This window comes from Cynoglossus semilaevis, chromosome 10 (assembly GCF_000523025.1).
Source record: "Cynoglossus semilaevis isolate Cse_v1.0 chromosome 10, Cse_v1.0, whole genome shotgun sequence".
NCBI lineage: Eukaryota > Metazoa > Chordata > Actinopteri > Pleuronectiformes > Cynoglossidae > Cynoglossus > Cynoglossus semilaevis.
The window spans coordinates 7,439,807-7,453,807 of NC_024316.1; the positions used below are offsets into that span (position 1 = coordinate 7,439,807).

The 14,001-nt window shown below is 39.0% G+C and overlaps 2 protein-coding genes across 2 annotated transcripts in view; one reads left to right on the top strand and one right to left on the bottom strand.

Moving 5' to 3' along the window:
• LOC103384812 (guanine nucleotide-binding protein G(k) subunit alpha) overlaps positions 1 to 6,498 on the top strand; it is a 13,820-nt gene extending 7,322 nt beyond the window's left edge. The window contains exons 5-9 of the mRNA XM_008318482.3: positions 1,554 to 1,682; positions 2,740 to 2,869; positions 3,690 to 3,843; positions 4,736 to 4,965; positions 5,583 to 6,498. Coding sequence (XP_008316704.1) covers positions 1,554 to 1,682; positions 2,740 to 2,869; positions 3,690 to 3,843; positions 4,736 to 4,926 — 604 coding nt within the window. The 3' untranslated portion in view covers positions 4,927 to 4,965; positions 5,583 to 6,498. The remainder of the gene's footprint in view (positions 1 to 1,553; positions 1,683 to 2,739; positions 2,870 to 3,689; positions 3,844 to 4,735; positions 4,966 to 5,582) is intronic.
• A 798-nt stretch (positions 6,499 to 7,296) lies between these two features.
• gnat2 (guanine nucleotide binding protein (G protein), alpha transducing activity polypeptide 2) lies at positions 7,297 to 13,817 on the bottom strand. The gene is made up of 9 exons (XM_008318483.3): positions 12,639 to 13,817; positions 10,648 to 10,690; positions 10,191 to 10,332; positions 9,679 to 9,836; positions 9,435 to 9,563; positions 9,209 to 9,338; positions 8,965 to 9,118; positions 8,618 to 8,829; positions 7,297 to 8,297 (listed from the first exon to the last, which is right to left on the bottom strand). The coding sequence occupies exons 1-8, from the start codon at positions 12,742 to 12,744 to the stop codon at positions 8,639 to 8,641; spliced, it is 1,053 nt and encodes a 350-aa protein (XP_008316705.1). The 5' UTR covers positions 12,745 to 13,817; the 3' UTR covers positions 7,297 to 8,297; positions 8,618 to 8,638.
• Between the last annotated feature and the right edge of the window lie 184 nt (positions 13,818 to 14,001).

Consider the following 14,001-nt stretch of genomic DNA (forward strand, 5'->3'; position numbering starts at 1 on the left):
GTTGGGACACCTGTAGGAATTAGTAGCACCAGCTTTCAAGGCTGATTCAGCTTTAAATTGTTAACCCACGTTGTGTTCCCTGAAAATGGCCTTCTTGTATAATTCTGAAATGTACATTATTTTTCGGTTTTGGGTAACCAAACCTTTTTTTTTTAACCTCTGGCTGTTCAGTACTTACCTATGTACCATTTCAAGCTATTCATTGGGCTTACACAACTTGAATTGCAATAAATGACTGGAAAAATTGGGGTGTTCTAAAACTTTTGACCGGTAGTGTATATATTTTAACCCCCCCCCCAATAATTTGATAAAAAACAAACATAAAGTGCACTTTTTCACGCATCGGCTCATGTGCTAATGCTAATCGTAATAAGTCATAACAACTGCCTTCAGGAGGTAAAATTCAATTTTTGAAAATGTGTTTTCATGTTGTGTTGTGTTTGATACCTCACCCATCATTCTGAGCATTAATCAGACCCAGGACTACAATTTCTCCCACAATTTGATCAGTGGAATTTGCTCAGTAAGTCAAGGTTGGAGTTATTTTTCACAGCTCCAGTCTGAACCCTCCGACCTTCCACTTATAAGACAGCTCCCTCTACCCGCTGATGTACAGGTCTCCAGTCCATTACTGGGCTGCATATAGAGACAAACGACCGTTCATGCTCTCGTTCATTTCTGTGGTACATTCAGTTTCCAATTAATTTCATTCTGTATGTTTTTGCTCTGCGGGAGAAAATTCTAGTACCATCGGAACAGCCGTGCAGAGGGAGAAAATAATAAAAACTCCAGCCCATCTGTGGCCACTGGGAATCCAACTGGTGATTTTATCACCCTTCCACTGTCTAGCAAAACGCAGGAGCACACAGTCTACAGTTCATATCAGCCAAAAGAAAATGATCATATCCTTTGATGTATCTGTGTTCAAACTAAAATACTTCAAAACTGAAAGAATATTATTTTTTATAATTCTAAATCACACTTCCAAGAACACACACTGTAAGCGGCTGAGTGTGTGGAAGTGTTCTTTGTTTTGAAAGCGTGAGGCTGTCGTTGCCTGCTGTCTACACCATTAGACGGAGTGGGTCTGTGTTAGCTCAGCCCAGAAGAAGCCGCCGGTCACTGTGCGTCAAAATATAAGTCCATATTTAGTAACATTCTGTAGATTCTGAACATGTGTGGCTCCTCCACTGCAGCACACACACACATGCACATGTCCAAAAGTACTTTGTCCTTGTGCGATAATACATCACTTTCACGACCCGTGAGCTTCAAAAAGCCCTGGATCATTTTTCCATGTGGCGTTCAAGGTACTGTTTATGTTCGGGAATCCGCAGTTAAAGCTCACTGCAGTGCGTGCATCTGCGGTGCGGTCATACTTGTGTGTGTGTATATATATATATATATTTACATATATAAAATATATTTACATATGTAAAATACATTATATATATATATTTACATATATATTTATGTATATAAAATATATTTTTTTTATATATTTACATATGTATTTATATTTACATTTATATGTGCTGTTTCTGGTCTTCCAGCTACCTTAATGACTTGGACAGAATCTGCCAGGTGAACTATGTCCCCACTCAGCAGGATGTGCTGCGTACACGCGTGAAGACGACCGGGATTGTGGAAACTCACTTCACCTTTAAGGATCTTTACTTCAAGTTAGTACCCCGCTTGACTTTATTAGGCCCAAACATGGCCCAGGCCTGAGCTGTTTATTCTATTAAGCTTTATGAGCTGATATATTTTATTGGTCAGTCCTTTAAACCCCAGCCCGCTGGACCTTATTACGGTCCTTAAGCTGTGGAACTGTTGTGTACTGTACTGTGTTGTGACAAGACAAGCGTCTTGTCTTCATTCATTAGTCCTGTGGAATATGCCTGTTAGTAGTAAACGGTATTTAAGCTTCTCATTGCTAATATTTGCTGTTGAATTTCAAAAAAACATTCTGACAACCAGACAGATGATATTTGATCGTGATTACAAAAGTTGCACACTCAGGTATTTGTCAGTTTCCGTTAATGGTTTGGCTTCATTTTTCTGTTTGAGGCTAATCAACTTTTATGTGTCACATGTGCCGCTAAATGGCAACCGGCTGGTTATGATGCTGGTTGTCTGCTGCAGTGACAGTGATTACACTACGCTACTCTGCTAGGTGAAACATTAACTGTACAGTGGCCCCAAGTCTTGGTTATATGACTCAGGATTTACCGTTGTGTAATTGGCGTTTGAACACACAACAGTGTTTGCCAGACAAACAGCTGAGTTGAGATTCACTTCACCTCAGAAGACCTCCGATGGGGACGGTAGTTGCAGACACCAACTGAAGAGTTTACAGCTTAAGACCATAAACTACGACATGGTAAATGATCTGTTCTTAAATGTCACTTTTGTAGGCCTGGTGATCAGCCACCGCACTTTTCACTTCACTGTAATCACTCATCTCAACACATTCACTTCTACAGTCATAAAGTGTCTTTTAAGTGCTTTCTCTCTCCGGCAGTTTTCTGCTCCTGACGCAGCTGTCAGAGGCAGGTTGAGGAGAAGTGTCTTTTTTTTTTACCCAAGAGCACATTGGCATGAACCCCCAGATTGACTCTGCTTTGATTTACAATCTCATCCTCATATTCAATACTATACAAAAATGTGAATTGTTTTTTCCTTTCTTTTAATGGACTTGTGTTTGTGCATGTGTGTGTGGTCGTGTGCCGCCCACAGGATGTTTGATGTTGGTGGTCAGCGCTCCGAAAGGAAGAAATGGATCCATTGTTTCGAGGGAGTCACTGCCATCATTTTTTGTGTAGCTCTCAGCGACTATGACCTGGTGCTGGCTGAAGATGAAGAAATGGTAAGCAGTGGATTCCATCGTTTCCATTCCATCAGAGTCTTTGGGTTTGTCTCAACATTGATGTGGTCTTGTGTTTCATTGGCTTGTTTGGAGAGCTGTATTGGCTTATTTACTCCTTCCTGTCATTCCTCTGCCTCCTAAACCAACATGCATGGTTTGTTGTGTTGCAGCATTTGTTAGCAACAGCATGACTGCATAGGCATGGATCACCCCACCCACCCTGCTGTTGGCTAGTTCACATTACATCATCGTTGGGTTGGGAAAATGTCAGACTCTCCCCTAACACTGTCAGGAAGACAATTGTGTAAATATGGGGAAAAAACATCAATAAACATAAAATTTCTGTGCTGATAAAGAAATTACCCATGAAAAAACATCAATAAACATAAAAACTTTCTGTGCTGATAAAGAAATTACCCATCATGCCTTATTTCTACTGCACAAACTCTTGCACGGTTGTCATGAACTGGTGTTGCTTGAGTTGGTCAGGTAAGAGTTAAATTAGTTAAAAAAAAAACATCCGACAACCTCAGGGAGCTGGATAATCAAGTTTTTTCCATTACTTTTTTCCCCCAATGATGACACAGGCATTAGACAATGAGAGCATTCATTTAACTCAAACTGTGACGTAGTGTTTCAGGGACGTGGGTCAGCATTTTCACACAGGGATTGATCTGAACCTCATATGGAATCTTTGAAAAAAGGGAACGTTTTAACAAAAAATGATACATTTTTTTGTTTTTCAGTCTATTTGGAAATGTCAACATCTTTTGTAAATTCCTCAGGCTCTTTGTGACACATTTGATTTTTCTCCTCCCAGAACCGTATGCATGAGAGTATGAAGCTTTTTGACTCCATCTGCAACAACAAGTGGTTCACCCGCACCGCCATCATCCTCTTCCTCAACAAGAAGGACTTGTTTGAGGAGAAGATCAGGCGGAGTCCACTCACTATCTGCTACCCCGAGTACACCGGTGAGAAAACACACGTATTATTTGGTTCTGTGGCGTCGTCACGTGGCCTCGACTAACCTCAACTGCATTTCCTGTCTCTGAATCTTTGAACGTGGCAGGCCTCAAATATTTGCCTTACGATTAGCTGTATCAGCCATATTAGCTGGAAATACGCTACAGTATGTAAAGCAGAGTCTAATTCACTTTGCATTTAATTAAAAACAGTTGCAGTTTACATATGACAACTGAGCTAAGTGTTTCATCTTTACATCTTATTTTTTGTAAATCATTCTGCGACCACTACAGTAATATATCACTCTCCATGATACATACTCTAATTACAACTACATAACTATTCATTACAATAACTTTTTTTTACATTTTGTTGAATTAATTATGTTTAACTCATTAAGTGATTCCCAAAGTGGGGCTGTATGCCCTCTTAAGGGACTCAGAGGTACTGCAGGGAGGCATATTAAGAACAATAATTTAAATTAATATATAATTTTCTGTATTGTTCTCCAGTGGGAAAACTGCACTAATTGTTCAGCAGTAGTTTTGTATCAATAGCAGTGAACATTGAGGCATTTGTTACTTGGACTCAAACACAGGACTGGACCTGAACACTGCTGTTTATTGTAAAAAAAATATTATTTGTTTTCCTGTAGCCGTCTGTAGACAGCAGAGCTGTTGTTTTTTATTATTACATTGTCTTCAAGGTAAATTCGATTCATTGGAACAAACTGTCACTTTTACATTCCACATTTGTCAAAGGTGTTGATATGGATGTTCACCATGGTAGACCTATGGTAGACCTATGGGCAGTAACTATTACAAACATAATACTTATCATGTGATGTCTTACTGTCGTCTGTCTCCAATGCTCCTTGTTGTGTTGTGGCTCCTGCTGCAGGTGGAGTCTTGTACGAAGAGGCAGCCGCTTACATCCAGTGCCAATTTGAAGACCTAAACAAACGCAAAGACACAAAGGAAATCTACACACACTTTACCTGTGCCACAGACACCAAGAATGTGCAGTTTGTCTTTGACGCTGTGACCGACGTCATCATAAAGATCAACCTGAGAGAGATCGGGCTCTACTGACGGATCAGGCCAGACACCTCCCCTTTATCCTCAACATCGGTGAGAGAAATGACTCAGCTGTTTGAAAGCTGCTATTATAGTAAAAGCACCATGTCCCAGGGTTGTTTCAACGGTAATCATGAGAATGTAATAAAACACAGACCAATACGACAGAAAAAGTACATCAGTTGATCCATGACATCCATGTGATCCATGATTCCTGTGGAAAACATTACTCTGGTTTTTAGCTCGGCCCGTTGTCGTCACTCATGCTAACGCAAACAGTTGCAATATTGTTCATCTGAATTACCTTAATTACCAGCTTTATACATGCCAGTGTACGGAATCACTCTGATTAGCGATATGTGTAGAAACTCTATGATGTGACGTGCGAGAAAAAAAGTATTAACACTGTAGACCAGGGGTGCCAAACTCCTGGCTCAGGGGCCACTTCTGGCCCACAATCCACTTAAATCTGATCCACAGCTAGATGTTATTATTAAAAAAAATTATTTATAATGACCAAAGAAAAGCAGGTGTATGAAATAGGTCTTTGTTTCATCTTTTCTCATTTTTTCCTGATAATGTGTTAAAGGTAAAGAAATCAGAACAGTTTTCAGCACCTTACACACGTTTTTATTAATAGATTTTAATCTTTGCTCTCCTCCTCCCTGCAGGCGTTGTTGGACGTATCAGGACTTTTGGACTGGCATGTCTTGTTTAGAGAGGGCGCTACAGAGAAAGTAAAAGGAGTTCATTAAAATCAATGCTAAGTTTTGTTTAATTATTACGGTGTTTGGTGTTTGATAGGTTTGTCTTACATGTCATTTGCTTTTAGACTCAGATATTCTGGTAAATTCTCGTATATAGAGCTGATCACGGATCGTCCAACAAACACACATCATTAAAAACTCTTTGATAGTAGCCTACTAGTCTAGGTGCGCTTGAATCTAGCAGTAAGTGTTTTAGTAGCACTAGAACATTGAGAACATGGAACACCGATGTGGCCCCTCAGTGACCCGAGTAAAATGACGTTTGAAGGGTATCATTTTAATGATATTTATTTGATAAATATCTAAAAGAATCATTTCACTCCTTCATTTTTTTCTTCTTTTTCTCTAAGATGCTTCACTTGTGCTTTCTAACTAAATATTCTAGCTAATATTTGTCATATCATAGCTTTAGCATGTTTGACTGTTGCATCTATTGTAAAACAAACGAGTCTTGTTTGAGTAGTTTTTTATTGAACACATTTCACCATTACTTCCATGCTTAATTACTGCTAATCTGTTTTTGATATGTGAAGAATTTAGTTTTTTTGCTTTTTTTACCGTATGTGTAAGAAAATATTTGTAAATAATATTCATCTTTTAATGTAATCGTAAATCATGTGAAAATCAACAAAGAAAATACATGGTTCAACTGCTTTGTGGTTCTATCGGAGACTGAAATCTACTGTTGGTAATGTTGTGCTGAAAAACGTTTTTCCTTTATTTGTGGAATCATTTCCCCTCTGATGTAGTACAGTATGAATGACATCACTGTAGGTTTCTAGAATTGTAATCTTACATCATTAAACGACGTCACAAAGTCTGGGCCTCACCTGTTTTCAGTTTAAGCGTCGAAGTCGATTCGAGAATTTACTGCATGAAAACCGTGCAAAATGAGAAACAGTGTTTTTTATTCTTTATCAGCACATGTGGAGCAGCGTGTCTTCCTGCTTCTGGACACTACTGTTCCACAGCAGGCATGTGTTGTCTCAGAGATATAAAACTGAACACACAAAAAGCGCAGACAAAACCTGAGCAATGATGGGATACATGAAGTTAAACTGAGAAAAATCTGCTCTGATTTTGAATCCCTGTAAGTGGAAATGCAACCAAAGCTCAGTGTTGTGTGTTTTTGACACAGTTTGAGACACATGGTTGACACTTTTTGAGCATATTTATATAAATAGGTATATATATATTTATATATATATATATATATATATATATATGGTTGTAACTAAATGAGTAATATGATGTGTTTATGATGTGATGTGTTTATTTTGAAGTGGTCAGCTGTTAAATATGTGTTTTACTTTGAAAGAGACTTGTTGATTCTGCTGTGTGTGTGTTTGTTTGTTTGTTTTGATGCAGCAGAGCAGTGAACCTCTTCCTAATTTTACCAGAGCATAGATGTGGTCACAGGTGCAGTATTTTGGCTCACTGATGTGTTTCTAATATCTTTTGAACAGAAATGGCTCCGGACAGGAATCTAAACCAGGCCTTGTGTGAACAAAGTTAATTTTGTTGTCATTGTTGATTTTCATCCCATTTTTTCCATCTCTTTGTCAGAGACACTACTACAGAGGCTCGCGTCTGTCACAATGTGTGGACAAAGGTAAATGCTAATGAACTAATAAACAACGACTGCTGATATCCTGGACGGCTGCACAATACACGGTGCTAAAATTTAAAATCTACCCTTCGCTTCATATGTATAATTCCCCGGTGCCTCAGTTCACAGTCTTCTCAGCCTTTAACATATTTGCTGCATTAATTATACATTCTCCATAATAGGTTTTTGTCAATGAATTTCCATCATCTTGGTATCTGGACTACCATTATTGACCAAATGACTGACACAGTGAAAATGTGAAGTTAATGCATCTTTATTTCATGCCTCTACTTTTCATAAGAAAGGAACGTTGATTTTCATCTCCCTTTTATAGTAAAACACCTTCCTTCTACGGTTCGTCCTGTTTTTCTCATAGCTTCACACAGATTATCCTCCAAATAATAAAATGAAATATCTACTCTTATGTACAAAGGTTGTCCACTATATTAGCTTGAGCTAAGTAACACCATTTAAATTTAAACAACTTGTTTGGTAATCTGGACACTTTGCAACCTTGGGGAGTGCTTGGGATATCACAGATTAGCTCAGCATCAAGACCACAGAGACTAATTTGTGCAAATATAAGTTTGCAACCTTGCTATTCACATTATAAATATTTACTTATTGTTTCGTGTATTTTACAGAGCCAGGATTTCATGAGGAACAGTTACTTACATCACAGCAGTCAAATGGAAATGATAAAGATCTTCATACCCTTGAATCGGCAGCTGTTATACCGACATCGTACTTTAGAAAATCCAAAGAATTTTGAAATGAGTGAGTCCATGACAACACAGCAGTGACTACAGAGTGATGTGAACCCAGCTGTGCGTGCACTGTGTTGGAGGGTTGTGCAGTTGGAGGTTGGTAAGAAGCAGCCAGGCGCCAGGACTGGGACGAGACGTGGATGTCTGGACGGTGGATCCTCAACGGTAGATCCTCTGTGCTCCATCGGTTCACTTTAGTTAATGCCAATATGTGAGAAGTTAAAGTAGGAAAGTTCTGAAGCTCTGCAACCCACAGAGAAAAGAAGAATTCAGTTATTTATAATAAGTGTTTTAAAAAAGAAACTTTTATTTAAAGTTAACAACAAATGTGAGGCACAAAAATGCAAATATTTTACCACAAGACACTTTGAAATCTGACCAAATATCAGCCCAAAGATGTATAGATATCTAGCGTGCAAAATTAGAAAATACAATGTAGAGCTGGTGTGTAATAACAGGCAAAGGGTGGCTTTGTACTAGCTGAATGAAACGACACATTAGCCTAGCATTAGCTAGGATTAAATTAAAAGATGACCCACATCCTGTGTGTGATGACCGCTCACCTCTTCACAGCCTGCAGCTGTTTAGAAAAGACCACAATCCTTAAGGTTTTCTTTGATGATGATGTCTGTGACCGCATTGAACACAATCTCCACGTTTTTTGTGTCAGTGGCACAGGTCAAGTGACAGTAGATTTCTTTCACGCCCTTCTTCATGTTCAGTTCCAAGAACTGAGTCTTGATGTAGCCGCTGGCATCATCGTACGTGTTTGGGCCTAAAAATGAACAAGACTGTGATGTGAAGAAACACAGGAACTAGTATTCATCCAGTGGTGCAGTATTCTCTATTTCTCTATTTTTTATGGAATTATATATCTATATATATGTATATGTCAGGCATCTGCTCCTACCATCGTAGTCTGGGAAGCAGATGCTCAGGTGGACCTTCTTGATCTTCTCCTCAAACAGATCTTTCTTATTGAGGAAAAGCACGATGGAGGTCAGGGCAAAGAATCTGTGGTTGCAGATGCTGTTGAATAGATGGAGGGACTCGTGCATGCGGTTCTGAAAGGTCATGGAGGAACAGGGTGACCTTCAAACTTCAAACAGTCATTATCCAATATTTCCTGATCCAGTTGTTTGATCTGGACTCACCACTTCGTCGTCCTCTACAAGCACCATGTCGTATGCACTGAGCGCTCCACAGAAAATGATGCAGGTCACACCCTCGAAACAATGGATCCACTTCTTTCTCTCTGACCTCTGACCTCCCACATCAAACATTCTGTCGACCACACAAGGCAGAGGATGATAATGACTCTAATGGACGTCGACACATCCTCTGGTGTCTACCTGCTGCCAGGCGGCGTCCGTTACATACCTGAAGTGCAACTCTTTGCAGGAGAACTGTTCTTCGATGATACCAGTTGTCTTGACTCGAGATCGCAGCACGTCCTGCTCAGTGGGGAGGTAGTCTGATTTGCAGATTCGGTCCAGTTCATTGAGGTAGCTGGAGATGGCGTGAAAACACGGTTAAATGAAAACCAGCTTTATGTGCAGCTGATTTATTGATTTGACCTCCAGCCCGAGCATTTCACCAGCTGCAGCTTGACACAGGTACTCACTATCCAGCAGAGTCGTTGAGCTGATACTCAGCAGCCCTCTCGAAGGCCGCCTCCACACCGGAGTCTTTCCAGAGCTTCTGGATAACATCAGCCAGCTCAGCCGGCATGGTGCCCTCCTCAATGGAATCTGACAAGTTCTGCAGCTTCTGTGCATCTTCCTGTATTAAAAAGCATGGATTAACACACAACAATTAACTGGTCAAAATACAAGTACACAACATTGGCTAAAAGTTAACAACAATTACATCCAAACACCAAAATGTTAAAAAAGAGCTTCGTTAAGCACAAAAGAAATGGAAAGTTGACTAGTTAAAAGCTAAAGCCAAAAGGTACATTTTCTAATTTTGTACTGAATTTAAATAAATTATCCATGTATCAAATTTTAAAAAAATATATGCTAAAACTAAACATAATGATTCTTATAATGTGAAATGATAACTAGCCTAACGTGGTCCAAAAATGACTCACAATATGATCGACGTCCTTTATTCTAATGTGTGTTGATCACTCACCTGTCCAGAGGAGGAGCCAAAGCCAATGCTCAGCATCTCCATGCCCCTGATGATGGCCAGAGCAGACTGCAGGATGTTTCCGTAGATGATGGCCCTGAACTCCAGCTGTTCTTCTTTTGTGTAACCACCTTGATGCAGAATCCTGTGCACGGGTAAAGAAGCAGACGGAGACACGTTTCAAGAGCGAAAGAAAACGTCCTCATTACTTACGTGAAATAATTACTTCACTGGGACAAATATTCTCACAGTGCCACCAAGTGGTGAGACTGAGCTGCTGCAGTATGTCTTAATACAGATTCAAACATTTTACTGTCGAAAAGACACAAACCTATCAGAGGAGGATCTCTGTCCAACCAATCAGAGTTAGGTGTTTTAGGGCTGGTCTGATTTCTTAGCACTAACAATGTAGTGTAGATGTGAAACAACAGATAGTTTCACCTTAACATCTAAAACTTACTTCATTTGTTTTACGATGGTGCTCTTTCCTGACTCACCAGCACCTGGAAGAGAATTCAAAGGTTATTTCTGCTGTTTCCTGTACTGTAGATATGACCAGTCCTTCAAAGATACATTGGATTGTGGAAAATCTTGCTTTTTCAATATGCATTTTTTAGATGTTGCCAATAACATATACTGTATACAATTTGGATTGTCAAAGGTTTACAATAGTGACAACACATCAGTAACAACGCAATGAAAATGATTATTACTATTATCTTTGTTAGCTGTAGTAACACAGTAACTTTTATTTACACAATTATTGACTATAGTTATTTTTTACACTATTTTCAGAGTTAAAAAAAGAACAGAAATTGAACCTTTCAGCTTACGCCAGATGTACAGAATGATTATAGAGTCTTTAGCTGAAGGACTGAGGTTGAGGCTCAGTGTCACCACGAGGAGTAAAAAAGAGTTTGCATCTAACTCAAAATCTCCTCAGGAACTCAACCTGACGCAGTTGGTGACCATTTATAACATCATACAACACTGTCAGAGAGAACAACACCTGGTATGAACTGTTGTCAGTCATTAGAGAATTCAAAACCAGAACCAGATAGTCATTGTTAGAGTGTTAGTGTTAGTAGTAAAAGGAGGCTCTGTGTCAGTACTAATACTAGATGACGATTACTGCGTCTGTGTGTGTCTGTGATCCTCTCAGTGAGTCTTTACTCTAACATTAAATCTTGGCTTTAGAAACTCTATGTTTGACCTCTGACACACACTAAACATCCTGCTTACACTTTAGGTTTTATATCTTCTAGAGGCCAGTTTATAATTCAACAACATGTATATTAAATAAGTAGTATCACTACTGATATTTTACCTATTTGTACTTTATATAAGCATTAATATCTATGCACTACTACAAATATGTGGATTCTTTTTTTTTTTTATTTTTTTTTTTTACTTTTTATCCAAATAATTGACATGTTTTTTTATGCTCCAATTCTTTAGGCGCCAGTTTCAAAGCCGACAGCACTTTACCAAGTGGAACTGCTGTAAACCTGTTAACTAATTGGATTGAGATGCTGCTGCTGTACAGTGATTCATTTAGACCAAAGTCTATGATCTTTTAAGCACCAGTGTCCTTCCATTTGAGTGAAAAGTCACTCTCAGCGTCAGCACTGGTCAAGAACATTAGTGTTCTCTGGTTTACAACTACTGAAAAGATCCTTTCTCTGACTTTTACCATGAGAGATGTCAAATGCATGAGAGATGCATTTGACATAAAATGCATCAGAGTAAACATTAAATGAAACATAAACTTGTAGCTGGAAAGCTAAGATTTTCAGGTTCAAGTTTGAATCAACAGTTTTTAGTTTTTGCTGTGGAGAAAAAGAGGATTTCTGTTAGCTGTGGATTGTCATACATGTCTGAATAATTACATTTTTTCTCATTTCTCATTTCAATATTATATGAATTTTGTGGGGGTTTTCTTTCTTTTCCTGTGAGCTTTTAGTTTTTTTTTTGGATGCATATCCTCTCCCACCTGTATTTTTAATAAACTAATTAACTAAATCATCTGCACAGAAATCTAAATCCTTTAAGTCGTGTAGGGAATTATCCACAACAAATCATCGGCACAGAAATCTAAATCCTTTAAGTCGTATCTTAAACCTCACTCACAGAAGTGATGAAGTAAACCTGGAACATGTCATTTTAGAAAACATCACCAAAATATTGATTCTAGATTCTGAAAAATCTCTATTTTGTTTCTCATTCATCCATCAAGTGATGAGAACAAACATCAGGAATATGTTTTTTTTCTAACATCAGTTGAACCACCTGTCTTATCTGTTTGCAGACTTTGATTTGCTCTTGTTGTGCAGTCCTTACTTCAACATTCATATAATGTTATAGTTGCTGAGCTGTGAAAGGATCTGCATCAATGTAATGAATATAACGTTATCATAAACGTTGTGCTGTAACTACTCAGGATCCACTTACCAAGCAGTAATAGTTTGACCGTTTTAGAGTCCTTATCAGCATCTTCCTGGAGTTGCTTTTCCAATTCCTTGGACTTTTTGTCCTCTGCACTTGCTCCGGCACCCATTTCTGCCTCAGCAAAGTCTAGGTCCTCGATGATAGAAATTTTGAAGGCTGTCTGTGAGGAGTTACAGAGAATCTGGGTGCAGCACTAATCGTGCTGAAAGGCGATTTCCTAGCAGAAGTGGATTGGGGCAGGAGGAGGTGCTAGAAACCCTCTTGGTTTCCTTGGCCTCTTGTCAATGAGATGATCAGATCGGAACTTGTCAGAGATCAAATCAATTCTGCATTTCTACTGGGCTCAGTCCCAACCTTAAATCCTTTCTGCTTAAGCCCATGATCTAGGTGGTGCCTCTTCCTGATTGGCCGGTCAATCCGATTAGTCTAAAAAGGGCAATAGTGAATGAAGTAAAGAAGAGCCGTCTCACCGTCTTAGCTTCAGTGAGAGTCAATTTCAATCTAATGCAGTTTAATTTCTGCAGCTGCTGCTCCATGCATCTTAAAGACAGTCCTCAGATTGATGCAGTGGAATATATATTTGTGCATAAATGGTTTTAAAACATTTATGAAACTTATTTACCCTTATATTGAGTCCTCTACTCCCTAACAGTATGTCCTTGTGTACCTTTACGTGGTAAATACTTCAGGACATGGTCAATTAGAATAACTGGAGTAAAACATACGGCACACGGTGCCTTAAAGGTTATGATATTTTAATTTCTGTTTGTAGTCCGTGTGCAGGTGTTCCTTATGTTCTCCCCCTCTGCCTTGTCTTGTCTTGGGTGTAATCACATGGACAAAGCATGGAGGAAGGCATTAGGGTCTCATAAACTTCTTACTGTTAAGACGTTTTAATCCCGGGTGGTTTGGTGGCTGCTAAATAAGGCAACTGTCACTGCGTTGAGATGTTCTCTCAGTTCTCAACTAGAGATGACCCAAATGTTTTTCATTGATTACATCATTACCTCTGATTTGAAATGCAACGTATCCAACGTAGCTGATCCAACCTGACAAATATTCTGTGGCGGGAAGATCCTGTAAATACAGGTGAAAGAGCAGTTGATCTGCGTTTAAAGTCAGAGTCTGTCCAGAGGTCAGTGAAGCTGTTGTCTACAATTCTGCAGTCCATGCAGGAGACGTTAGCCCCCCGGCCCTAAGCTTTAAGGTTTCATTTAACCCTATTTTTATGACAGAATTGTCATCAACATGACTTTTTTTTGCCTTAATATGGGAATTATATTATACCCACTGGAATGTCAATGTCAGTGTTATCTTATACTAAAGGTTCAAACAGATCCCCAACATGGGGATCTCAGTACCATAG

Excerpts from the sequence above, each read along its gene's own strand:
- gnat2 (XM_008318483.3), bottom strand. The coding sequence starts at position 12,744 with ATGGGTGCCGGAGCAAGTGCAGAGGACAAAAAGTCCAAGGAATTGGAA. Across the intron at positions 10,333-10,647 it reads ACCATCGTAAAACAAATGAA|GATTCTGCATCAAGGTGGTT; the intron begins GTAAGTTTTAGA and ends ACCCGTGCACAG. Across the intron at positions 9,119-9,208 it reads TTGTAGAGGACGACGAAGTG|AACCGCATGCACGAGTCCCT; the intron begins GTGAGTCCAGAT and ends ATGACCTTTCAG.